General features: G+C 41.8%; 1 protein-coding gene across 3 annotated transcripts in view; it reads right to left on the reverse strand.

Moving 5' to 3' along the window:
• The window catches only part of znf827 (zinc finger protein 827), a 245,090-nt gene that overhangs the window by 64,070 nt on the left and 153,383 nt on the right, over positions 1 to 27,637 (reverse strand). For all 3 annotated transcript variants that reach the window (XM_061922893.2, XM_061922892.2, XM_061922894.2), the window contains exon 5: positions 26,523 to 26,795. In XM_061922893.2, coding sequence (XP_061778877.1) covers positions 26,523 to 26,795 — 273 coding nt within the window. The remainder of the gene's footprint in view (positions 1 to 26,522; positions 26,796 to 27,637) is intronic.

Here is a 27,637-nt window from a genome sequence, read left to right on the forward strand (position 1 = left end):
CCCGACTTAAACAAGTTGAAAAACTTATTGGGGTGTTACCATTTAGTGGTCAATTGTACGGAATATGTACTGTACTGTGCAATCTACTAATAAAAGTCTCAATCAATCAATCAAAACACATAGAATCATCATACTGCTGTGATTATATGCATCAAGTGTTCATTCAAGGCTAAGGCAAAATATCGAGATATATATCGTGTATCGCAATATGGCCTTAAAATATCGCAATATTAAAAAAAGGCCATATCGCCCAGCCCTTGTTTCAATGATGCCCTTTCTGTTTGTCATGTATAATTTTGTCTATTTTGTGTTTATCCTTGAATAAACAGGTCAGTTTCTTGTTACCAACCATTGTGTATTATTCAAACTCCCCTAATTCAGCTGGCTAGTTGTTATCAAGAGTACTAAAACCCTTTTCAACATGATTCTGACAACTAAGTAGGCTAAATAACTTTAAACTTTAATACATGCTCGGATAGGCCAGTATCCGTCAGTATCGGTATCGGATCGGAAATACAAAAACAATATCGGTATCGGATCGGAAGTGCAAAAACCTGGATCGGGACATCCCTAGTTTTTTTCCCCTTGTTTTTGAACACTGACTTTTTGCAGTGCATATTTGTCCTTGATACCAACGAAGCTCTCAGGTTTAAATACAAACAACCTGCTCCTGGAAGTGCAGGTGTCATGTTTACTGGACAGCAGGACAAAGAGGAGGGGGCTGGGAGAGGGCGACACTGACAACCATCAAACACTGGCTAATCCCCTGATCAGGTGGTCTGGGTTGGCCAGCGTAACCTAGGAGAGGCGTGCGGACGGGCATAGCAGAGGAGCCGAGTGTCAGTGGGGGGAGCGTGTTTGATGGGCTTTAAGGGGGCACTGCTCTGTAAGGGGGTCAACCAGAGGACACGCTAGCATCCGTCACTGGATCGCTAGCCCGAACAACAGAGGCCTGAGCTAGAAAAACACGTACTAAATGTCACGGCGTGAACTTGAACTCCCTACTCCCCACACAAACATGTTTACAAGCGTCACCGGGAGATGGTGCCTCGCAGGCGGCGGGGGGTATCTGATGGAGGACACACTCGCTACACCTAGCAAAAAGAGTCACCGCATTAAAAAAAATAAAAAATACAGCTTCACTCCCACACTGATAAATAGTTTTTTTCCCGTCTGGATCGTGACCCAATGTTCTGTTTCCATAAAAAGCAGTCCTCTTATGCCTTCACCCTTCTTCAATATACAGTATAAGGACTTGCTCTCACTTCTGGGATATTATTCCCTCTGCACTCTAATGCTGACTAATATATTTACCGTGCACACTGCAAAAAGTGAAATCTAAGTAAAATTAAATATCTCAAATAAGGGTGATATTTGCTTATTTTCTGTCTGACAAGATCAACATCATCATCATTTCTTTTTACTCCTTTCATGAAAATACATATACAAGCCACTTTCATTGTTTTTTGTTTCTGATACATTTCCATGATCAGAAAGGAGCAGATGGAAGAATACTATTCTTATATTTATCTGCCCTCTTTTTAACACAAATTATTTAGATGACTTTATCACTGTTGCCTCCACCAACACCCCAACTCCAACATACTTTTAATTTTCGTTTAAGCATTTTCAAAATGACACGTTCCAATCAAAATCAGTTTGATATAATTCCAGTTGTTTCTTTTTGTAACTCCTTTTAAATTCAAAGATATTCTTGCAGCTTTTTAAGTCTTTCTGTAGAGAATTCCATGCTTTCACACCAGCAACAGACAAGCACATTTGCTTCAAATTTGTTCGCACTCTTGGATGTTTAAAGTCATACGGCCTTCTGTGGTGCTCATCTTCCGACGTGAACACAAATAACTTTTGTAAGTCCTTTGGAAGAACTTTATTTCTAACTTTGAACATCACTAATAGAGTATGCAATTCTACAATGTATTTTAGTTTTAATAATCCTGCCCTAATGAAGAGTGGATTTGTGTGGTCTCTGTATCCTACTGTAAGAATGATACGAATTGCTCTTTTCTGTGAAAGAAATAAAGGCATTATGTTGCAGTGATATGTATTTCCCCATATTTCTGCACAATAATTTAAATAAGGTAGAATAATTGAGCAATATAACATTCTCATTGTATTATACGGCAAACTGTATTTAACCTTGTTCAAAATAAATAAGCTTTTAGATAGCTTATTTCTCACATGCAATATATGAGCTTTCCATGTCAACTTTTCATCTAAAATGACCCCCTAAGATCATTCTTCTCACTAAGCAGATTTTATGTTAGAGTGTTTTACTTGTTTTAAGTGTTTTGGTCCTAAATGATCTCAGTAAGATATTACAGCTTGTTGCTGAGATTTGATGAGCTATATTGAGTAAAACATGCTTGAAACTAGAATATCAACTGTTGCAAAGCTGTGTCATCAACACTCACAAGTATAAAACTACTTTTTTTTTAAAGTAATCATTTCTTATTTCAAGCATGAAAAAAAAAAATCCATGACTTTGACACAATTGCATCTCATATTAAAACAGATGACAGCCAAATGGACTTTGCTGTTTTGTTTTCAATGAAACAATAGAAAATAGGTACTCATATAGTAGTACAGTTGGCACAGTACAGTAAACTGACAGTTAATATTTAAACATTTAACATTTCTAACAATTTTGAACAGAAATAGTTCATGCACATTCAGATAAATTCTTCAAAATTACAATTAAAAAAATTTCGGCCGGGGGCCGGGCTGTATATATGCGCACTAATTGACTGAAAGAGCACGCACTTGGCGCGATGATGTCATGTTATCCATGGAAAAATGCATTTTTAGACCATGTGATTTGCCTGAGCGGCTAGGAGACCCCGAGAGTAACAAAAAGTGAAAGTAACACTGGTTGCCTTTCCATTAAAGGGGAACATTATCACCAGACCTATGTAAGCGTCAATATATACCTTGATGTTGCAGAAAAAAGACCATATATTTTTTTAACCGATTTCCGAACTCTAAATGGGTGAATTTTGGCAAATTAAACGCCTTTCTATTATTCGCACTCGGGAAGCAATCTGCCATTTTCTCAAACACATTACAAACACCGAGTCAAATCAGCTCTGTTATTTTCCGTTTTTTCGACTGTTTTCCGTACCTTGGAGACATCATGCCTCGTCGGTGTGTTGTCGGAGGGTGTAACAACACGAACAGGGACGGATTTAAGTTGCACCAGTGGCCCAAAGATGCGAAAGTGGCAAGAAATTGGACGTTTGTTCCGCACACTTTACCGACAAAAGCTATGCTACGACAGAGATGGCAAGAATGTGTGGATATCCTGCGACACTCAAAGCAGATGCATTTCCAATGATAAAGTCAAAGAAATCTGCGAGCGGATGAGGGTATGTCTACAGAATATATTAATTGATGAAAACTGGGCTGTCTGCACTCTCAAAGTGCATGTTGTTGCCAAATGTATTTCATATGCTGTAAACCTAGTTCATAGTTGTTAGTTTCCTTTAATGCCAAACAAACACATACCAATCGTTGGTTAGAAGGCGATCGCCGAATTCGTCCTCGCTTTCTCCCGTGCCGCGTCGTTTTCGTCGGTTTCGCTTGCATATGGTTCAAACCGATATGGCTCAATAGCTTCAGTTTCTTCTTCAATTTCGTTTTTGCTACCTGCCTCCACACTACAACCATCCGTTTCAATACATGCGTAATCTGTTGAATCGCTTAAGCCGCTGAAATCCGAGTCTGAATCCGAGCTAATGTCGCTATAGCTTGCTGTTCTATGCGCCATGTTTGTTTGTATTGGCATCACTGTGACGTCACAGGAAAATGGACGGGTGTATATAACGATGGTTAAAATCAGGCACTTTGAAGCTTTTTTTAGGGATATTGCGTGATGGGTAAAATTTGGAAAAAAAACTTCGAAAAATAAGCCACTGGGAACTGATTTTTAATGGTTTTAACCCTTCTGAAATTGTGATAATGTTCCCCTTTAAGAACAATAAATTAGTTTTTAGTGTAAGTTTGCTGGTTTCAAGAAATGTAATGCAGAGCGCATATCATTATGTCAAGATAATGGCACTAGCATTTACTTCATTTAAGAATATTTTTCAACATATTGAGCAAAAAGGTCAAAACAAATGTTCTACCAATAAAAGTGCACTTGTTATTAGTGAGAATATACTTATTTTAAGATATTTTGGGGTTCATTGAAGTTAGCTAATTTTACTTGTTTTGGAAAGTCTTGACGAGCCAAATTTTCTTGTTCTATTGGCAGATAATTTTGCTTCGTTCAAGTAAAATACCCCTCATTTTTGTATTTTTTCCCCTTGTTTTTGAACACTGACTTTTTGCAGTGCATGTATCGGTCCGTGTTTTTTAATCCAGTCTACAAGTCGAGTAGAATGCATACCTCAGCAAAAAAAAAAAAACTGTGCCAAGGCCTGTGAAAGTTTGGAAACAAGTGCTTTTATAACGAGCAGCTGTTAAAAAAGGTGTAAAGCATCCCTTTGTAGCAAGCGCGTCGTAAATTATTGCGAGTCTTCCGAGTGTTTCAAACTGAAACGGAGACCGCAGCTGCGTGCTATGAACCTCCGAGCCGGAAGTCTTTAAAAAATTGCAAAGTGCTCCCGTCGGATCACAAAATTTGCGACATTCTTTTACCGCGAGAAAAAGTAAAGAGATGAGGCAAATCATTCAAGTGAAGACGATCGGGCACATTCGTGGCGTCCTTGATGTCGAAACCACTTAAACCACTTTTCTCTCCTGTGAATAAGTCGATGAATGTTCCAATATGAGGGAACATTCTGCTTGATTACATTTTTTTTCAGGCATATAAAGCAAATAGTTCTACTGTACTTTGCACACATTTGCTATTAAAGTTATGCAACAGTAACTTCCCGATGAACAGTAACATGTGCCCTTCAAGACTTTCTATGAACAACAAATGTGTTCAAAATGTCCGCTGCACATCTTAAAAAAAGTATACGATATACAAATGTTTATGATGGGCAAATGTTTTGAAAACAAGCTAACCTAGCGTGATGTTTATGTTAAAATGTGAGTGTCACTTGACGATGCTAGTGCACACAAATACCCAGAATCCCATGCAGCCCTAACTCTTCCGGGCAACATTATACACCCCTGCTACCACCAAACCCCGCCCACACCCCAACCCTGCTTCCCCACATTTTAACCCCCCCCCCCCCCCCCCCCCCCGCCCGTGCGTCGGTTGAGGTGGGCGTGGTTTGGTAGCGGGGGTGTATAATGTAGAGTTAGGGCTACATGGGATTCTGGGTATTTGTTCTGTTGTGTTTATGTTGTGTTACGGTGCAGATGTTCTCCCGAAATGTGTTTGTCATTCTTGTTTGGTGTGGGTTCACAGTGTGGCGCATTATCAGTAAGAGTGTTAAAGTTTTTTATACCGCCACCGTCAGTGTAACCTGTGTGGTTGTTGACCAAGTATGCCTTGCTGTTACGTACGTGAGCAGGCAGGAGCCCCATACAACGTGTGGTTGGGCCGGTACGCTGGTTGAAATGTGCGTTAAATGCTGTACTATCACGGCACGTTCGAGAGAATATTTGCCCTGAATTTCGTAGTCTGCCGCAAAAACCGGGAGGGTTGACAAGTATGACGCTGTCAAGCGCTATTCATATAAAACTCACGGGCCGCACTAACATTCAATTTTCATATTAAGGTGTGGACCGCGTGTCTGAGACCCTTGGTTTATACATAGCACAAAGCAAAAAAAACAAACTTTGTATGTTATTTCATTTTAAATTTCAAAAGATTTTTTTGGCTCCCATTGTTTTCTTTCATTTGTGAAACTGGTCAAGTGGTAAAGGTTGCCGACCCCTGCCCTAACCAAATAACTCTAAATTAAGTCTTTGTTACTTAAAATATGTTCCCCTAGTGTCCCAAAAACTCTAAATTAAGTATTTGTTACTTAGAATATGTTCCCCTTGTGTCCAAATAACTCTAAATTAAGTCTTTGTTACTTAGAATATGTTCCCCATACTAAAGTGTTACCAAAAACATATAACTTTGTCTTGAATTTAAAAAAACAAAAACATTTTATTTTTCACTAAAGAAGGGTTCGGTGAATGCGCATATGAAACTGGTGGGGTTCGGTACCTCCAACAAGGTTAAGAACCACTGAACTAAACTGAACTAAACTGAATATTGCGGTGTTTTGAATTGCATCAACAGACTGGCAGATTGCACATTTGATCAAACCTAAAAGAAAGCGTATATTCCATTTCTTGTAAAAGTCCACCAGTAAGTTACAAACTGCCCGAGGTTTTTGGCGATAAGCTCTGACTTCCTGTGTCGCCTTTGACGACCATCCCAGCGAACTCGGCTGGCGCTGGGATAAATAAAGTCATTAATAACTCCGTGCTTGCCAAGTGTCACGTCTGAAGACCTGGACGCGGCAGAGGCAGAGGAAGATAAAGCGGCAAGGGTGAAAACATTGTCAAACGGTGGCAGAAAAAGGACACCTGGGGGGTAAGGCAGAGGAATGAAGAGAGCAGGATGAGAGGGGACGAGCTGTGGAAGGACTGAAGGGAGATGGAATGGCTCGATCCAAAGTGACAACACCCCTCTCCATCCGAAGTGACAACACCCCTCTCCATCCGAAGAGACAACACCCCCCTCCTCTTCTTCCTATGTCCAAGTCTCACCCCTGTCCTTGCGCTGTTATTCCGCATCCCTCTATCCATACATCCCCCCACCCATCTTCTTCCTCCACTCCGCTGCTCTCTCGCCGACCTGCTCAGACAGGGGTGAAGAGTTCACACGCTTCAAAGGCTGCAGTGCAGGAGACGGTATGTCATGTGGGAGCCCGCAGGGTTCTCACACAGCTGCCGCCGCCGCCGCCGGAAACAGGCTCGTTACCGCCGGCAACGTCCGTCCGCCGCACGCTTCATCAACAACTCATAAAGACGCCCCAACCTTTTGTAAAGTGGCCATAAACATAAAGTGCTCGCCGCAGCTCGTGACGGAGCGCTAAGGCGCCGTCAAATAAGGTCAAGGAGGAAGTGACAGTCATTTGCACGGCTGGCAGCTCAGAACAAACAAACGAGGGGGAAAAATGCAATTTTATTTTTTCTTACGGTGGATTCAATTCCAAGGCAATGACAGAGAAAGGCACGGGGTGGTCAGGAGAGGTCAGCAGGCGGCGACGGCGAGGTTACCATTGCTTTCAATTTACATGTCTTAAAGATGACATTCTTGTGTGTTAGATACAGTACATGCACTATTAGGGCTCCACGATGAGGCTGAAAACAGTATCATTTGCATATCAGTCGATATCCATAATTATGGATATTTTTTTAATCACCTATAGAATATGGGGACAAAATATATCAAATGTAGATATTTGTATTTAAACCCTTGTGTAATGTTCATATTGTTGTTACTCAGCCAGCGTTTGTGGGTCTGATGTATGGCGTCACATTAGTGCCAAAAATCCAAGCGCATAAAAACTGTTATCGCGCGTTGATTCTCCACTTCGTGCGCGCGCGCGACACCCTTTTGCGTGCGCGCGGTGCCTTTCTGCGCGCGCGCCGTCTCGGTCTGTGCGCTGTCATGTTTCGTTTTGGCACTTTCTGATAGGTCAGGCGAAAAATGCTCAGAGCCAATCAGAAGTATAGCAGGGCGGGTCATCGTCAATATGTATCAAGATTTACGGGGGAAGAAGTGGATAAAAAAAATGTCGCGCGCTGATGAAGGTTATTTCTTACCACATAAACACAATACAGGGTAATACAAAATGTGACCCAAATAAATAATAAGACAACAAACACCATAATCACATCTTTCAGCCAGAACTGGTCCACCAGCAATAACATCCAACCATAACATTATTTTATATTTTCACTTCTTCTTGAACATTTGTTTTCTAATTTATGGAATTTCTTTTGATTCAGCCATAAAATTAATGAAATAATCTTTGAATTTGGTTTTTAAAATGTTAAAAATAGCCTTTTAATAATGTATTCTGAAACAGTTTAAAATAATCAGAGAACTGACTAACACTGACCCTACACAACTATGTTGCACAATTAAGTCTTTTTTTTTTTTAAAGCGAAAGAGGTAATTTCAACAGGTACAGCATCCTATGTCATATCTACATGGAATAAGATTTGTAACAAGGCAAACCGTTTGTTAATTGGTCGAAAATCGAGCAAGTTATGGTAATGTAATTAGTACATGTACCATTGACATCAATGTAATGATTGAGGCTAGCTGTCCGAGGTAAGATGGCTACAACGTTGCTACGCTGGAGAATGATTGGTCATATGAAAAATGCTCAGAGCCAATCAGAAAGGAGGGGCCGTCTAAGCATGCCCGCCCCCAAAGTGCCAAAAAGAAACATGACAGCGCGAGGAGAGATGCCAGGAGTACACAGAGAGCGCACAGACCGAGACGGCGCGCACGCAAAAAGGCACCACGCGCGCGCAAAAGGGTGTCGCGCGCGCACGAAGTGGAGAATCAACGCGCGATAACAGTTTTTATGCGCTTGGATTTTTGGCACTAATGTGACGCCATACTGATGGACCAGTTGCATTTTGTGGCTTTAAATGACTCACAATCAAACACTTTTATGTTAAAATACTGAAAAGATGTTTACCGTATCCCAATAAACATCTGTTCAGTATTTTAACATAAAAGTGTTTGATTGTGAGGCATTAAAAGCCACAAAATGCAACGGGTCCATCAGACCCACAAACGCTGGCTGAGTAACAACAATATGAACGTTGTACGGAAAATTTCTCTGTCAGTTTCTGCATCACACAGGGATTCTTCTTTTGTGTTTCTGCACCTGCGCTTCCCACACAAGGTTGCAACATTGTTTGCCAACACTGTCTGCTCTCATTTTCTCGCACATTTGACCCTCTGATGTTCTGTGTACCTACACTCTGTCCTCCTCCTGTCTAGGCCTGCTGTGTGTGTGTGTGTGTGGTACACAGAACATCAATTTCCACACTTCTATTAGCCCCGGGTCCAGTGGACCCGGACATCTTATATGTAATAGAAATGTGTAGGGGGGGGGGGGGGGGGGGGGGGTCACTAAATATGTATTCTGATATATGTTCTTCATAATGAGCCAAAGTTAGTGAGTCTCAGTTTGAAAAATTAATTAATTGTATCATTTTTCTTTTAATAAAAAAAATGAAAACGGGTCCCACGGACCCGAACACCACACAATGTAACATTCTGATTATAATCCCCTCAGCTGTCAAGGCAGAAAAGAAGGGAAATGTCAACACAACCATCCATCCATTTTATACCGCTTGTCCCTTATGGCAGGGGTCCCCAATCTTTTTTGCACCAGGGACCGGTTTAATGTAGGCATTTTTTTCACAAACCGGCCTTCCACGTGTGGCAGATATCCATCCATTTTCTAATGCTTGTCCCTTTTGGGGTCACGGGGGGTGCTGGAGCCCATCTCAGCTGCATTCCTGGGGAAGGCGGTGTACACCTTGGACAAGTCGCCACCTCATCGCAGGGCCAACACAGATAGACAACATTCACACTCACATTCACACACTAGGAACCATTTAGTGTTGCCAATCAACCTATCCCCAGGTGCATGTCTTTGGAGGTGGGAGGAAGCCGGAGTACCCGGAGGGAACCCACGGAGTCAACATGCAAACTCCACACAGAAAGATCCCGAGCCCAGGACCTTTGTATTGTGAGGCACACGTACTAACCCCTGTGCCAACGTGCCGCCCACAACCATTCAATCAAACAAAATAAACACAATTGTAAAATCTCATTTAACACTTAAAGATGACCTCTTAAAATAAAGGTGGAAAATAAATGATTGGTAAAGTGTAACAAAAATAGTGCAAAGTGTGAAAATGCAAAGTTGGAAAAACCTGAAAATAACTATTATCTGCAGGATTAGTACCAGGAAGTGACAGCTGTGCTCTAAAAGGTGAGCGCGGCGAAGGTAGTGTGGTATCACAGGTCTTGGTGGAGATGAGCACCTTGCATACATTTAGAAACCACACTGGTCTGACTACGGTCCGTTTGAAAAAAATACAAAAAACTGCAATACTGTCGAGCTAACTTTTCCTGTTTCTTTCTTCATATTCTGTGCAGCACTCATTTTCATTTTTTCTTCTCACTCCATGCAACAGACAACAAGATGCAACTTGATGAAGTTAATACTGGTCCCTGATTGGCTATTCCCGAGAGCCTTTATTCATGCAACTGACCTTGCTTAGCAATCTCCGGTTTCGATGAAAAAGAAATAATCAAACGTTTTATTGAATGCAATTTTCATTGACATCGAGTACGATTCTGTCGCAATATATATATATACTGATATTATTGCTGAATTCATATGTGAGGAAAAATATCAAAATGGTAAATTCCAAGTGTTCAGTTTTGCATGACTTGACGAGGCGAAACTAAACGGCAAATAGTGATAATGGATTAGATTTATGTAGCACTTTTCTACACACTCAGAGTGCTTCACAAAGAAGTGAAAACCCATCATTCATTTACTCCACATTCACACATTGATGGTGGTGAGCTACACTTGTAGCCACAGCTGCCCTGGGGTAGACTGAATAGGTAAACAGGAAGCCGGTCGTAATTGGAGAGACGCTGTTATCTCTGAAATGTGAAAAGTCATTACGTATGACAATGTTTTACATTTTCATTAACGATTTGGAGTTAATGAGAAAGTGGACTACATTTTCATTTATCAACAAATATTAAGAGTTGCAGTAATAGCAACTTTTCCGTATGTTGCCTGCAATTCTGCCAAAAAAATGCAATCACTTTTTTCGTGTTGCGAATTGACATTGCGATTTCTGAATATTTATTCATGCAAAAATGATGTTTATTGTGATTTTTAAAAATAAATTCCACAGTTTATTATTATCATTATTATTCTGATCATCATTGCAATTTAAATACACTTCTGATGGTCTTTCTGCTGTTATTCATTGGAGGTCCCGGAAGGAGTTATTCAGGGGACGCTCTTAATAGAAATACTGAACATTTTTGGAATTCCACCAAAGTATCAAAAAAATTAAGCAGACTTTTAGGGATCGTATCGCCTTTGCATCATTACTAGCTCGTAGAAGGATTTTGTAGGAGTGGAAATCACAGTCTGCTCCTCATGACCTCATGTTTTTCTTAGATCTAGAGAAAATGTAATATAATCTGAGGGGTACACCACAACAATTTGACTTGACCTGGGGCTGTATGATTAGTTACATAGCTACATTTTAAACACAATTAAACACTTTAATTTAGGGTTTATTTATTAAAATTTATTTTATTTTATTTTTGGGGGGGGGAGAGATTGTCTGTTTCTCAGTACCGGTATTATGATATCCCTAGCAAATGAATAAATACACTGCAAAAACTGAAATCTAAGTAAGATTAAACATCTCAATTAAGGGTGATATTTGCTTATTTTCTGTCTGATAAGATCATTCTTCTCACTAAGCAGATTTTATGTTAGAGTGTTTTACTTGTTTTAAGGGTTTTGGTCCTAAATGATCTCAGTAAGACATTACAGCTTGAGAATATCAACTGATGCAAAGCTGTGTCATCAACACTCACAAGTATAAAACTACTTTTTAAAGTAATAATTTCTTACTTCAAGCATGAAAAAAAAAATCATGATGCCGAGCGCATATCATTATGTCAAGATAATGGCACTATCATTTACTTAATTTAAAGGGGAACATTATCACCAGACCTATGTAAGCGTCAATATATACCTTGATGTTGCAGAAAAAAAGACCATATATTTTTTTAACCGATTTCCGAACTCTAAATGGGTGAATTTTGGCGAATTAAACGCCTTTCTATTATTCGCTCTCGGAGCGATGACGTCACAACGTGGCGTCACATCGGGAAGCAATCCGCCATTTTCTCAAACACCGAGTCAAATCAGCTCTGTTATTTTCCGTTTTTTCGACTGTTTTCCGTACCTTGGAGACATCATGCCTCGTCGGTGTGTTGTCGGAGGGTGTAACAACACGAACAGGGACGGATTCAAGTTGCACCAGTGGCCCAAAGATGCGAAAGTGGCAAGAAATTGGACGTTTGTTCCGCACACTTTACCGATGAAAGCTATGCTACGACAGAGATGGCAAGAATGTGTGGATATCCTGCGACACTCAAAGCAGATGCATTTCCAAGGATAAAGTCAAAGAAATCTGCCGCCAGACCCCCATTGAATCTGCCGGAGTGTGTGAGCAATTCAGGGACAAAGGACCTCGCTAGCACGGCAAGAAATAGCGGCAGTTTGTTCCCGCAGACGAGCGAACTAAACCCCCTATCGACCCTAGCTTCCCTGGCCTGCTGACATCAACTCCAAAACTGGACAGATCAGCTTTCAGGAAAAGAGAGCGGATGAGGGTATGTCTACAGAATATATTAATTGATGAAAATTGGGCTGTCTGCACTCTCTAAGTGCATGTTGTTGCCAAATGTATTCCATATGCTGTAAACCTAGTTCATAGTTGTTAGTTTCCTTTAATGCCAAACAAACACATACCAATCGTTGGTTAGAAGGCGATCACCGAATTCGTCCTCGCTTTCTCCCGTGTCGCTGGCTGTCGTGTCGTTTTCGTCGGTTTCGCTTGCATACGGTTCAAACCGATATGGCTCAATAGCTTCAGTTTCTTCTTCAATTTCGTTTTCGCTACCTGCCTCCACACTACAACCATCCGTTTCAATACATGCGTAATCTGTTGAATCGCTTAAGCCGCTGAAATCCGAGTCTGAATCCGAGCTAATGTCGCTATAGCTTGCTGTTCTTTCCGCCATGTTTGTTTGTGTTGGCTTCACTATGTGACGTCACAGGAAAATGGACGTGTGTTTATAACGATGGTTAAAATCAGGCACTTTGAAGCTTTTTTTTAGGGATATTGCATGATGGGTAAAATTTTGAAAAAACTTCGAAAATATAATAAGCCACTGGGAACTGATTTTTAATGGTTTTAACCATTCTGAAATTGTGATAATGTTCCCCTTTAAGAATATTTTTCAACATATCTACCAAGAAAAGTGCACTTGTTATTTGTGAGGATATACTTATTTTAAGGTATTTTTGGGTTCATTGGTGTTAGCTAATTTACTTGTTTTGGAAGGTCTTGAGCCAAATTTTCTTGTTCTATTGGCAAATCATTTTGCTTCGTTCAAATAAAATACCCCTAATTTTTGTTTGTTTTTTCTTGTTTTTGAACACTGACTTTTTGCAGTGTAAATATTATAAAATAAAAAGAAAGACAGAAAATAAGCCAGAAATGAGGTACGCTGGCTCACTTGGCAGTACATTCCTTCACACAATAAAGACAAGTCAAAAGAAAAGTCAATGAATTACTGTGATCACTGCCTAATTCATGTGATTACTACCCTTAGCTGATGATTGATAGAAGATTTGTTGGTAGCGCCGGCCGTCAGCGGGTTGGTTCGGGGCAGAGGAGCTGCCAACTTGTGCTGGCTCGCTGGGGGGCACAGAGAGCGAGAAGGCAGCCGTCATGCCAACGACAGCGCAGCATGAGTCCTTGTTTGTGACGCAGCTCGTTAAGTAAAATAAAATAATTGTCATTTAGAGATTAGAACACATATGCAGTCCGAGTGCGTACACTTAACAACGTCACAATGCCCTCTAAAGCAGTGTTTTTCAACCACTGTGCCGCGGCACACTAGTGTGCCGTGAGATACAGTCTGGTGTGCCGTGGGAGATTATCTAATTTCACCTATTTGGGTAAAAAATATTTTTTGCAAACCAGTAATTATAATCCGCAAATAATGTGCCGTTGTTGAGTGTCTGTACTGTCTGGAGATCGGCAGACTTACCACGTTATACTCTTCCATATCAGTAGGTGGCAGCCGGTAGCTAATTGCTTTGTAGGTGTCGGAAACTGCGGGAGGCAGTGTGCAGGTAAAAAGGTGTCTAATGCTTAAACCAAAAATAAACAAAAGGTGAGTGCCGCTAAGAAAAGGCATTGAAGCGTAGGGAAGGCTATGCAGAACGAAACTAAAACTGAACTGGCTACAAAGTAAACAAAAACAGAATGCTGGACGACAGCAAAGACTTACTGTGGCGCAAAGACAGCGTCCACAAAGTACATCCGAACATGACATGACAATGTCCCCACAAAGAAGGATAAAAACAACTGAAATATTCTTGATTGCTAAAACAAAGCAGGTGTGGGGAATAGCGGTCAAGGAAGACATGAAACTGCTACAGGAAAATACCAACTAAAGAGGAAAAGCCACCAAAATAGGAGCGCAAGACAAGAACTAAAACACTACACACAGGAAAACAGCAAAAAACTCCAAATAAGTCACGGCGTGATGTGACAGGTGGTGACAGTACACCTACTTTGAGACAAGAGCTATAGTGATGCATGCTTGGTTATGGTTTAAAGTCCTATTCAACAATTGCGACAATGACTTTTAATTGTCAATATCGGCTGCTGAGTTACATTTTTTAATGATTTCTACTGGTGGTGTGCCTCCGCATTTTTTCAATGAAAAAAATGTGCCTTGGCTCAAAAAAGGTTGAAAAACACTGCTCTAAAGACACGTTTATGAAACACAAAAAGCCCCAAAAAATGCTAAATACACTTACATTTGATCAAGTTTCAAGGGGATTTGCACTTTTTTTTGGGGGGGGGAGGGTTTGTCTGTCATTCACAATCTTTATGTAGACAAGAACTCATGGTTTTCTTTTTTTATTGCATTCTAATTCGTATAATACGGCAAGTACGAGGTGGCTTTCAATGCAGCTAAATGTATTCATGTTATTGCACCTATAAAGCCCTCTAAAAACATCCTAAACCCGCCAACAATACACCATTTATATGTCGTGAACTGAACATTAACCAAGTGCTGGCAATATTGTTATTATAAAGCGCTAACGTTAAGGAACTATTTTTAGCCGTGATCAGAGCACTAACTACCTTATGCAACTATTGACTAATCTCCGAGTTGGTAAAAGGTCATTCTAGATTATAAATCATGCCTCTTACCCTGGATAGTTGAAGGTTGTGTCCATAAACCGAGAAGTTGGTCGACTTTGACAGTCAACTTGGATCCGGAAATGGCGAGAAAAACACGAAAAGAAGCTTGTTTGTGGCACTTTTTTTTTTTTATATATATATAAACTTGTGTGAGGATTATGATGAATTCTTCATCCAAACGGGAACATCCCATCAGTCGGCATACTAGTGAGAGCAGACACTGTACAGTAAGTGGTTGTTTTACGTTCATAGTTTTTATTTTGTTTAGCACTTAGGAATAATGCTACATGATGCTTAGTATTTCACTAAAGCTGGATCTGTTTAGCACACAGCTTCTAAATCTTGTAGCTCATCCTCCTTATATTCAGTCTCAAAAATATACATTTCTGGAATCATCATTTGCCCCAAAGTAGTCGCTTTTTTGTCATGAAACATCTGTGAAATGAATGCTTAAAATGAGCTAAATACGTAAACATTACATGTTACCATAAATGTGCCTGTTACTACATTACATATCCAACATGTTTATAAAATTTTGTTGGAGGTTTTTAGAATCCAATTAGCTCCATTTTTTTTTTTCCCCCCAACTTTTTTTATTGGCATTTTCAAATAGACAGAATAAAGTGCAAGTCGAAACAGTACAATTTTAAAGTCAGTAAATTATTCACACCCTTTCCCTTAAAACCCAAACCACCCACCCACCCTCCCACCCCACTCAGGTCCCACCAACGAGGGACAAATGGCACAATTATATAACAAGTAAGACGACAAAGACAGACACATTCTCACACACACACACACACACACACACACACACACACACACACACACACACACACACACACACACACACACACACACACACACACACACACACACACACACACACACACACACACACACACACACACACACACACACACACACACACACACACACACACACACACGAGGCCAGAGACAGACAGACGGGATGAAAAGGAGAGAGAGGGAGAAAAAAAAAAAATATATATATATATATATATATATATATATATATATATATATAAAAAAATATATATATAATAATAATAATAAAATAAAATAAAAATTTCAATTAGCTCCATTTTTAGCTGACTTTTGCTAGCGTTTGTTTATGAGTTAGAATGCATTAAAAACAAATCTTGCTTTCAACTCAGACCCGGAAATGGCAAGAAAGACACAAAATGAAGCTTGTTTGTGGCACTTAAAAAACAACAACAACCTGTGTAAGGATTATGATGAATTCTTCATCCAGATGGGAACATACTGTATAAACATCCCATCAGTCGGCATACTAATGAGAGCAGACATTGTACAGTAAGTGATTGTTTTATGTTCATAGTTTTGTTTGTTTGTTAAGCACTTAGCAATAATGCTACATGATGCTTAGTATCTCACTAAAGCTGGATCTGTTTAGCACACAGCTTCTAAAACGTGTAGCTCAACCTCCTTATATTCAGTCTAAAAAATATACGTTTCTGGAATCATCATTTGCCCCAAAGTAGTTGTTTTTGTCTCACATCAAGTCTGTCATGAAACATCTGTGAAATGAATGCTTAAAATGAGCAAAATACGTAAACATTACATGTTACCATAAATGTGCCTGTTACTACATTACATATCCAACATGTTTATAAAATGTTGTTGGAGGTTTTTAGAATCCAATTAGCTCCATTTTAGCTGACTTTTGCTAGCGTTTGTTTACGAGTTAGAATGCATAAAAAGAAAAAGAAAAAACATGCTTTCATCTTAGAAAGACACAAAAAGAAGCTTGTTTGTGGCACTTTTTTTTTTTTTATAAACCTGTATGAGGATTATGATTACCGTATTTTTCGGAGTATACCGTAAGTCGCACCGACCGAAAATGCATAATAAAGAAGGAAAAAAACATATATAAGTCGCACCGGAGTATAAGTCGCATTTTTTGGGGAAATGTATTTGATAAAAGCCAACACCAAGAATAGACATTTGAAAGGCAATTTAAAATAAATAAAGAATAGTGAACAACAGGCTGAATAAGTGTACGTTATATGAGGCATAAATAACCAACTGGTATGTTAACGTAACATATTATGGTAAGAGTCATTCAAATAACTAGAACATATAGAACATGCTATACGTTTACCAAACAATCTGTCACTCCTAATCGCTAAATCCCATGAAATCTTATACGTCTAGTCTCTTACGTGAATGAGATAAATAATATTATTTGATATTTTACGCTAATGTGTTAATAATTTCACACATAAGTCGTTCCTGAGTATAAGTCGCTAGGAAAAAAACTGTGACTTATAGTCCGAAAAATACGGTAATTAATCATCCAAACGGGAACATACTGTATAAACATCCCATCAGTCGGCATACTAGTGAGAGCAGATATTGTACAGTAAGTGATTGTTTTTGTTCATAGTAAACAGGGCCAACAAAATAAAATCCAACCAAAACTCTAAACAAAATAAACTCATAACAATTTATTCGATCCTAGTGACAGGTGACGACAAGCGGCCACAACAGATACAACAATGTTCGTCAGCACTGTTCAATTATTGTAACGTCCGTTAAGACACTTTGAGGACAGGAGGTCAATCGATTCGATCCCTTTATTCAGCAAAACTGTTAGTCAGCTGTAACCGCACAAAAAACATTAGCAAAAAACGACTTTTGAGCAAAACTTGTCATTTCCTGCCGTACAAACCACGCCAAAACCAACTCTGTCGTCTGTCATATCAACAGCACCCGCTCTCTCTCTCTCTCTCACTTGCGCCAACAAACACACTAATTAGACTCAGCCACTGACGCGTTTACGGCCACGCAAAAAAGTCGGACAACTCCAACACCAGACATACACAGTAAATGCCAGGTCATTGCACTTGTAACTCTTATGATGAAACAAACAAGTACTGTACGCCCATATGTGTGCTTATTCTACTGTCATTTATTATCATGTTCATTAATGAGTATTAAAAGAGATGTCCGATAGTATCGGACTGCCGATATTATCGGCATCGGTTTCAAAATGTAAAATTTATGACATTTTAAAACGCCGCTGTACGGAGTGGTACACGGACATAGGGAGAAGTACAGAGCAGTTGCGTCTCAAAGTCATACTTGCCAACCCTGCCTATTTTCCCGGGAGACTCCCGAATTTCAGTGCCCCTCCCGAAAATCTCCCGGCGCAACCATTCTCCCGATTTCCACCCAGACAGCAATATTGGGGGCGTGCCTTAAAGGCACTGCCTTTGCGTGCCGGCCCAGTCACATAATATCTACGGCTTTTCACACACACAAGTGAATGCGAAGCATACTTGGTCAACAGCCATACAGGTCACACTGAGGGTGGCCTTATAAACAATTTTAACAATGTTACAAATATGCGCCACACTGTGAACCCGACTTACTACCGGCGGTTCCAGTGAGGGTTGGACTCCGCCAAGGCTGCCCTTTGTCACCGATTCTTTTATGGACAGAATTTCTAGGCGCATTCAAGGCGTTGAGGGGATCTGGTTTGGTGGCTGCAGGATTAGGTGTCTGCTTTTTGCAGATGATGTGGTCCTGATGGCTTCATCTGGCCAGGATCTTCAGCTCTCACTGGATCGGTTCGCAGCCGAGTGTGAAGCGACTGGGATGAGAATCAGCACCTCCAAGTCTGAGTCCGTGGTTCTCGCCCGGAAAAGGGTGGAGTGCCATCTCCGGGTTGGGGAGGAGATCTTGCCCCAAGTGGAAGAGTTCAAGTACCTCGGAGTCTTGTTCACGAGTGAGGGAAGAGTGGATCGTGAGATCGACAGGCGGATCGGTGCGGCGTCTTCAGTAATGCGGACGCTGTATCGATCCGTTGTGGTGAAGAAGGAGCTGAGCCGGAAGGCAAAGCTCTCAATTTACCGGTCGATCTAGGTTCCCATCCTCACCTAACCCAAAGCTCATGACCGAAAGGACAAGATCACGGGTACAAGCGGCCGAAATGAGTTTCCTCCGCCGGGTGGCGGGGCTCTCCCTTAGAGATAGGGTGAGAAGCTCTGCCATCCGGGAGGAGCTCAAAGTAAAGCCACTGCTCCTCCACATGGAGAGGAGCCAGATGAGGTGGTTCGGGCATCTGGTCAGGATGCCACCCGAACGCCTCCCTAGGGAGGTGTTTAGGGCACGTCCGACCGGTAGGAGGCCGCGGGGAAGACCCAGGACACGTTGGGAAGACTATGTCTCCCGGCTGGCCTGGGAACGCCTCGGGGTCCCACAGGAAGAGCTGGACGAAGTGGCTGGGGAGAGGGAAGTCTGGGCTTCCCTGCTTAGGCTGCTGACCCCGCGACCCGACCTCGGATAAGCGGAAGAAGATGGATGGGTGGATGGATGGACTGTGAACCCACACCAAACAAGAATAACAAACACATTTCGGGAGAACATCTGCACCGTAAAACAACAGAACAAATACCCAGAACATGTTGTCCTAGCCCGGTCGCTGCTAGCATGCCGTGTGTTGTGCCTCGGTGTGCATTGTTTACACAACGTGCCCTCTCTTACTGCCTCAGCTGCCACAGCTGCGGCACTAGTTGAAGCCTGGTAGTATTGGAAGCAAATAAATGTTCACACTGACAATACCTCCTGTGGTCCGGACTGTAGGCCTACCTCCTCTACAAGTCCAACCCTTTTCGGCCGTTGAAAATATTTTTCGTGCGCTACGCTACTTAATATGTCCGTGTGGAAACTCGTTCGGTACACCTCCGAACCGAACCGAAACCCCCGTACCGAAACGGTTCAATACTAATACACGTACCGGTACACCCCTATGTAAAACCATTGGCTTCCTCATTTGTGTAAACATTAGTTGTGTGCACTGTGATGAGGTGGCGACTTGTCCAGGGTGTACCCTGCCTCCCGCCCGATTGTAGCTGAGATAGGCTCCAGCGCCCCCGCAACCCCAAAAGGGAATAAGCGGTAGAAAATGGATGGATAGTTGTGTGCATTCATCTTCCAGCTGTATCCTGACTGCATATGTCTTTGCATATCTTCCAATATTCATTTGTTTTCAACATCCATCCCGTCGTCTGTATATTCTGCCGAGCAGCGTGGTCCTTGTTTTGTGTTTTTTTTCCCCTCCTCCTCCTCCTCCTCCGTTTGCCTACGGTGGCTCTTCAAGGTTGACCCGGGTTAAAGAAAGACGGCGAACCGTTCATCTGCCTCCCTCTCCCCCGTGCTCGCACTGTCCTCAGAGTGCAGTGCCTTTCCATTGCCATGGCAACAGTGGGGGCGGTAGAAGGGAGAGGATTGTGAAGAGTGACAGCCTTGACAAGAGTCTGGACCCTGGAGTGACCCCGGGGTGGGGGGGTGGGGGGAGGGAAGCAGAAGGCCGGTGAGGAGGGTAAGGGAGAAGAGCCAGGGAAAGGTCAGCGCCTTGACAGTCACATGTGATTACAGTCAGGAGGTTCAAGGGCATCCGGCACAACCACCTCCCTCTGTCCCCTGGTAAAAGGTCAGCGGCAGAGCACAATAACGTAATAAAGACACATAATAGGCAAATCACATCTTGACCAGAACACACCGGACTCTTACTTCTCCTCCTCCTTAGTCAACTTGTAAACACGGCCTAATTAAATCCCCGCCGCTCGCTTGTCCTCGACCGTGCCGAGTCGTCGCCGCCACTGCCCGTTGTGCGGTAACGTGAGTTGCATCATCCCTTTTTTAACTAGGTCACTTCTTCTCACCCCCCCCCCAACCCTCTCTTTCTTCTCCAACATTAGATGGTCATGTCTGAGTCGCTCAGCTCTCGCAACCTCCCCCACATCTGTTCAAAACCAGGCTGCCGGTGTCTGGGGGCTAATTATACCGGGCTAAATAGTCCCCGGCGCCAGCGGCTAAACGTGTGCCAGCAGATGGGCACTGGCGTTGCGGGGCAAGGGGAGGGAGGTAAGTAAGGAGAGGGTGGCCAGATTGAGCCGTACGGGGGCCCTAGGTGGCGCCCCGGCAGACTGGCATCATGTGGGTAACAGCCGTGCCACCCACTCACCAGCGCGCTGCCACCACTATAGGTGTGAAATCACACTTTGTACTCGCTTTGCTTCTTCGAAACAAGGCCCGCCGCCGTCTCTTGAGGAGATTTTACTGGCACGTTTCTTTCTCCTTACTGAGCAAATTAAAAGCGGGCTCACCACCATGGAGCTTATCGCTTTCCAATGACGATAAAAGAAAATGACCTTTACAGAGCCCAAACCATAGAAAACATCCATCAAATGTTGAATGGTACGTACAGGTAAATACTAATAGCTTTATGGCCACTAGACAGCAACAACTGATAGGTGACGTTGATAATGTCCCTCACCTCCACATTGCTTGCAAAAGCTTCGCATTTTGCTTCAAAGAGGAACTGCTGCGCTTTTTAAAGGGGAACATTATCACCAGACCTATGTAAGCGTCAATATATACCTTGATGCATACTTGCCAACCTTGAGACCTCCGATTTCGGGAGGTGGGGGCGTGGTCGGGGGTGGGGCGGGGCGTGGTTGGGGGCGTGGTTAAGAGGGGAGGAGTATATTGACAGCTAGAATTCACCAAGTCAAGTATTTCATACATACATATATATATATATATATATATATATATATATATATCTACATCCTGAAAATATGCAAACAAAACTGTGTTTGGATAATTGATACTTCAAACATGCATAAATAAATATTAAGGAATATAACATAACTTGGCTTCTGAGAGCTTCAAAATGTAATGAATAAAATGCTAAAGTTGTTGATAAACAAGCAATTATTTTAATAATTAAATATGGTCATTTTAAATGAATTATTATGATAATTTGAAATAAATTATTTCAAATATGTTTATTTTAATGTAAAATTCTATGGCTGGATGTAATAAGGAGTCAGAAAAAATAAAAATAAAAATACAATTCATTTTGATGTTTTTAGCAAAATATAGTAAAAATGTATTCAGTTTTTATTTTTAGGTAAGATAAACATAATAATACAATGTATTTCTAGTCTGGATGATTTAGTTCTTGTCACCCTGTTGTCCTCCCGTAGTGAAAAAAGGCTGTCCTCACTCAGGTCCGCATGGAGCTGGAGGGGGCGTGGCCTCCAGCTCCGGCTGAAAATCGGGAGATTTTCGGTAGAATATTTGTCCCGGGAGGTTTTCGGGAGAGGCGCTGAATTTCGGGAGTCTCCCGGAAAATTCGGGAGGGTTGGCAAGTATGCCTTGATGTTGCAGAAAAAAGACCATATATTTTTTTAACCGATTTCCGAACTCTAAATGGGTGAATTTTGGCGAATTAAACGCCTTTCTATTATTCGCTCTCGGAGCGATGACGTCACAACGTGACGTCACATCGGGAAGCAATCCACCATTTTCTCAAACAGCTCTGTTATTTTCCATTTTTTCGACTGTTTTCCGTACCTTGGAGACATCATGCCTCGTCGGTGTGTTGTCGGAGGGTGTAACAACACGAACAGGGACGGATTCAAGTTGCACCAGTGGCCCAAAGATGCGAAAGTGGCAAGAAATTGGACGTTTGTTCCGCAAACTTTACCGACGAAAGCTATGCTACGACAGAGATGGCAAGAATGTGTGGATATCCTGCGACACTCAAAGCAGATGCATTTCCAACGATAAAGTCAAAGAAATCTGCCGCCAGACCCCCATTGAATCTGCCGGAGTGTGTGAGCAATTCAGGGACAAAGGACCTCGGTAGCACGGCAAGCAATGGCGGCAGTTTGTTCCCGCAGACGAGCGAGCTAAACCCCCTGGATGTCTTGGCTCACACCGTCCCTTATGCCACCGAAGATGATCAAGAGAAGAATATCGACCCTAGCTTCCCTGGCCTGCTGACATCAACTCCAAAACTGGACAGATCAGCTTTCAGGAAAAGAGCGCGGATGAGGGTATGTCTACAGAATATATTAATTGATGAAAATTGGGCTGTCTGCACTCTCAAAGTGCATGTTGTTGCCAAAAGTATTTCATATGCTGTAAACCTAGTTCATAGTTGTTAGTTTCCTTTAATGCCAAACAAACACATACCAATCGTTGGTTAGAAGGCGATCGCTGAATTCGTCCTCGCTTTCTCCCGTGTCGCTGGCTGTCGTGTCGGTTTCGCTTGCATACGGTTCAAACCGATATGGCTCAATAGCTTCAGTTTCTTCTTCAATTTCGTTTTCGCTACCTGCCTCCACACTACAACCATCCGTTTCAATACATGCGTAATCTGTTGAATCGCTTAAGCCGCTGAAATCCGAGTCTGAATCCGAGCTAATGTCGCTATAGCTTGCTGTTCTTTCCGCCATGTTTGTTTGTGTTGGCTTCACTATGTGACGTCACAGGAAAATGGACGGTGTATATAACGATGGTTAAAATCAGGCACTTTAAAGCTTTTTTTTAGGGGTATTGCGTGATGAAAAAAACTTTCGAAAAATAAAATAAGCCACTGGGAACTGATTTTTAATGGTTTTAACCCTTCTGAAATTGTGATAATGTTCCCCTTTAACATTTTTCCTACCATTCACGATCCTTATTGTGATAGAGTAGGTTACTCTGGATGCGGAATGCTGGTCTGAGATCTTCTTAGGACAAGGACTCCGGTCAGAGAGTAGGGCACAGAGAGGTGTGTGTGTGTGTGTGCTATTTTAGTCAGGAACACACACAATGCTGTTTACACAATCACCCAAGAGCCCATATTACGCAGAAACGCTACAAACAGGAAATGACGTCTCAGACGAGATCGCCAAATTAAGAGCACAGGAAATCTAACATCTCAAAACTGCGTCAGAATAAGATCATACTAAAACACTTTCTGATACTTATGTAAGACCAAAGCACGTTTAAAAATTTTTTTTAATGCATTCTAACTCGTAAACAAACACTAGCAAAAGTCAGCTAAAAATGGAGCTAATGGGACTCTAAAAACCTCCAACAACATTTTATAAACATGTTGGATATGTAATGTAGTTACAGGCACATTTATGGTAACATGTAATGTTTACGTATTTTGCTCATTCTAAGCACTAATTTCCCAGATGTTTCATGACAGACTCAGTAGAAGCATTTAAGTCCCATCTTAAAACTAATTTGTATACTCTAGCCTTTAAATAGACCCCCTTTTAGACCAGTTGATCTGCCGTCTCTTTTCTGCTCTGCCCCTCTCTCCTTCGTGGAGGTGGGGGGGGGCACAGATTAGGTGACCACAGATGAACCGCTAGCTGTCCAAAGTCGGGACCCAGGGTGGACCACTCATCTGTGCATCAGTTGGGGACGTCTCTGCGCTGCTGACCTGTCTCCACTCAAGATGTTCTCCTGCTGGCCCCACTATGGACTGGACTCTCACTATTATGTTAGATCTACTATGAACTGGATTCTCACTATTATGTTAGATCCACTATGGACTGGACTCTCACTATTATGTTAGATCCACTATGGACTGGACTCTCACTATTATGTTAGATCTACTATGGACTGGACTCTCACTATTATGTTAGATCCACTATGGACTAGACTCTCACACTATTATGTTAGATCCACTATGGACTGGACTCTCACACTATTATGTTAGATCCACTATGGACTGGACTCTCACACTATTATGTTAGATCCACTATGGACTGGACTCTCACACTATTATGTTAGATCCACTATGGACTGGACTCTCACACTATTATGTTAGATCCACTATGGACTGGACTCTCACTATTATGTTAGATCCACTATGGACTGGACTCTCACACTATTATGTTAGATCCACTATGGACTGGACTCTCGCACTATTATGTTAGATCCACTATGGACTGGACTCTCACTATTATGTTAGATCCACTATGGACTGGACTCTCACTATTATGTTAGATCCACTATGGACTAGACTCCCACACTATTATGTTAGATCCACTATGGACTAGACTCTCACACTATTATGTTAGATCCACTCTGGACTGGCCTCTCACTATTATGTTAGATCCACTATGGACTGGACTCTCACACTATTATGTTAGATCCACTATGGACTGGACTCTCACACTATTATGTTAGATCCACTATGGACTGGACTCTCACACAATTATGTTAGATCCACTATGGACTGGACTCTCACTATTATGTTAGATCCACTATGGACTGGACTCTCACTATTATGTTAGATCCACTATGGACTGGACTCTCACACTATTATGTTAGATCCACTATGGACTGGACTCTCACACTATTATGTTAGATCCACTATGGACTGGACTCTCACACTATTATGTTAGATCCACTATGGACTGGACTCTCACTATTATGTTAGATCCACTATGGACTGGACTCTCACTATTATGTTAGATCCACTATGGACTAGACTCCCACACTATTATGTTAGATCCACTATGGACTAGACTCTCACACTATTATGTTAGATCCACTCTGGACTGGACTCTCACTATTATGTTAGATCCACTATGGACTGGACTCTCACACTATTATGTTAGATCCACTATGGACTGGACTCTCACACTATTATGTTAGATCCACTATGGACTGGACTCTCACACTATTATGTTAGATCCACTATGGACTGGACTCTCACACTATTTTAAGGTAGTTAGTGCTCTGATCACGGCTAAAAATAGTCCCTTAACGTTAGCGCTTTATAATAACAATATTGCCAGGTTTTGGATGTTTTTAGAGGGCTTTATGGGTGCAATACATGAATACATTTAGATGCATTGAAAGCCACCTAGTACTTATGGTATTTTACAAATTAGAAAGCAATACAAGGTGAAGAAGGATCTACTAGCTCCATCTCAAACAGGCTTAGAATAACTACCTCTTCACAGTAACGTGCTTCCACGGACCTTAGAGAAGACCCTGGTGCTACCACAAAAGAAAACCATACAAGCCTCTAAAAGTGGACATCCTGCTTAAAGTTAAAGTTCCAATGATTGTCACACACACACTCGGTGTGGTGAAATTTGTCCTCTGCATTTGACCCATCCCCATGATCACCCCCTGGGAGGTGAGGGGAGCAGTGAGCAGGGAATCATTTGGTGATTAAACCCCCAATTCCAACCTTTGATGCAGAGTGCCAAGCAGGTCCCATTTTTTGCAGTCTATGGTATGACTCGGCCGGGGTTTGAACTCACAACCTCCCGATCTCAGGGCAGACACTCTAACCACAAGGCCACTCAGCTAAAGTCTGAGTTGCAATTGGTTGATGAAACCACAAAATAGCAAAGCATATACCAATACCGCGACCTGGAACCGTCTCTAAGAATTCTCTCTATACAAGTAACCGTCCTTTTGTTCGTTCACTCAAGGTTTTGTTCATTCTGATTAGCAGAATTACACAAACGGACCGTTTTCTCAGAATTTTGGATCATGAAAGTCAAAGAATATTACTGATATGTTTAACCTTGCAAAGCACAGCCATTTATTGATATAAATAAACTGGGAGATTTGTCTCACCGCAACATTCTCCTGTAACATACAATCAATCGACTGGGAAAAAAAGACATGTATAGATTATAGATTTAATCTTACCTGAAAGCTTCATCAGCAACTCAGAAGCCACTTTAACATTGATATCCTGGCTCAGCAAGCTCTTCTTAGCTGAGGGACTTCCGTCGCTGGGTTTGAGCGACCTCGGGCGCTCAGAGGCTGCTGGGACACCAGCGAGCCCGTCCTGGCAGAAGGTCCCAAGGAAGCCGGACTGGATATGACACTGGGAGGCCGGTCTGGGACTCAACGCTTCCTCCATTTTGGGTTCTTCTTTCAAGTGGAACGGAGACTTAAGTGCTTCCCTCTGGTTGGCCGCTATAGTCGGAAATGAAAGAGATTGAAAGGTAGAATAAGATGCCTGATGGGAACAAAGGGAAAACTGGAAGGTCTTGCTAGAATGTTGACATGTAAAAAGACCCGCAGTTATTCAGGGCGGTTTAGGGCTACACAATTTTGGCCCCCAAAAAAAAAGTTTTTTCTCTGAATACTCGATTTTGGGGTAAAAATTACCACGTATATTCAAATAGGCTAGTACAATGCGGCTCTTTAGCATTGCCAAGGGTGTGCGAAAAAGTAATCAGAGCAAAGGGTGGCTATTTTGAAGAAACTAGAATACAAAACATGTTTTCAGTTATTTCACCTTTTTTTTGTTAAGTACATAACTCCACATGTGTTCATTCATAGTTTTGATGTGACAATCTACAATGTAAATAGTCATGAAAATAAAGAAAACGCATCAAATGAGGAGAAGGTGTGTCCAAACTTTTGGCCTGTATTGTACACGGCTACCATGTTGTCAGTGTTGGTAGTCCTAGAACAGTGGTTCTTAACCTAGGTTCGATCGAACCCTAAGGGGTTCGGTTAGTTGGCCTCAGGGGTTCGGCGGAGCCTCCGCCGCGGAGGTCAAGACACATCCGACTCATCGTGTAAATAAAAACTTCTCCCTATCGGCGTATTACCGATACGGCAACCGCAGAAGTCAGACTGATTTGCAGGTGTGTAATTTGTTGGGAGTTCATGTTCTGTGTTGGTTTTGTTCTTTGAACAAGGTGATGTTCATGCACGGTTCATTTTGTGCACCAGTAAAAAAACATCTAACTTTGTCCTGAATTTGAAAAAAAAAAGAATATTTTTAACTAAAGAAGGGTTCGGTAAAT

Source organism: Nerophis lumbriciformis, linkage group LG27 (genome assembly GCF_033978685.3).
Source record: "Nerophis lumbriciformis linkage group LG27, RoL_Nlum_v2.1, whole genome shotgun sequence".
Classification (NCBI taxonomy): Eukaryota; Metazoa; Chordata; class Actinopteri; order Syngnathiformes; family Syngnathidae; genus Nerophis; species Nerophis lumbriciformis.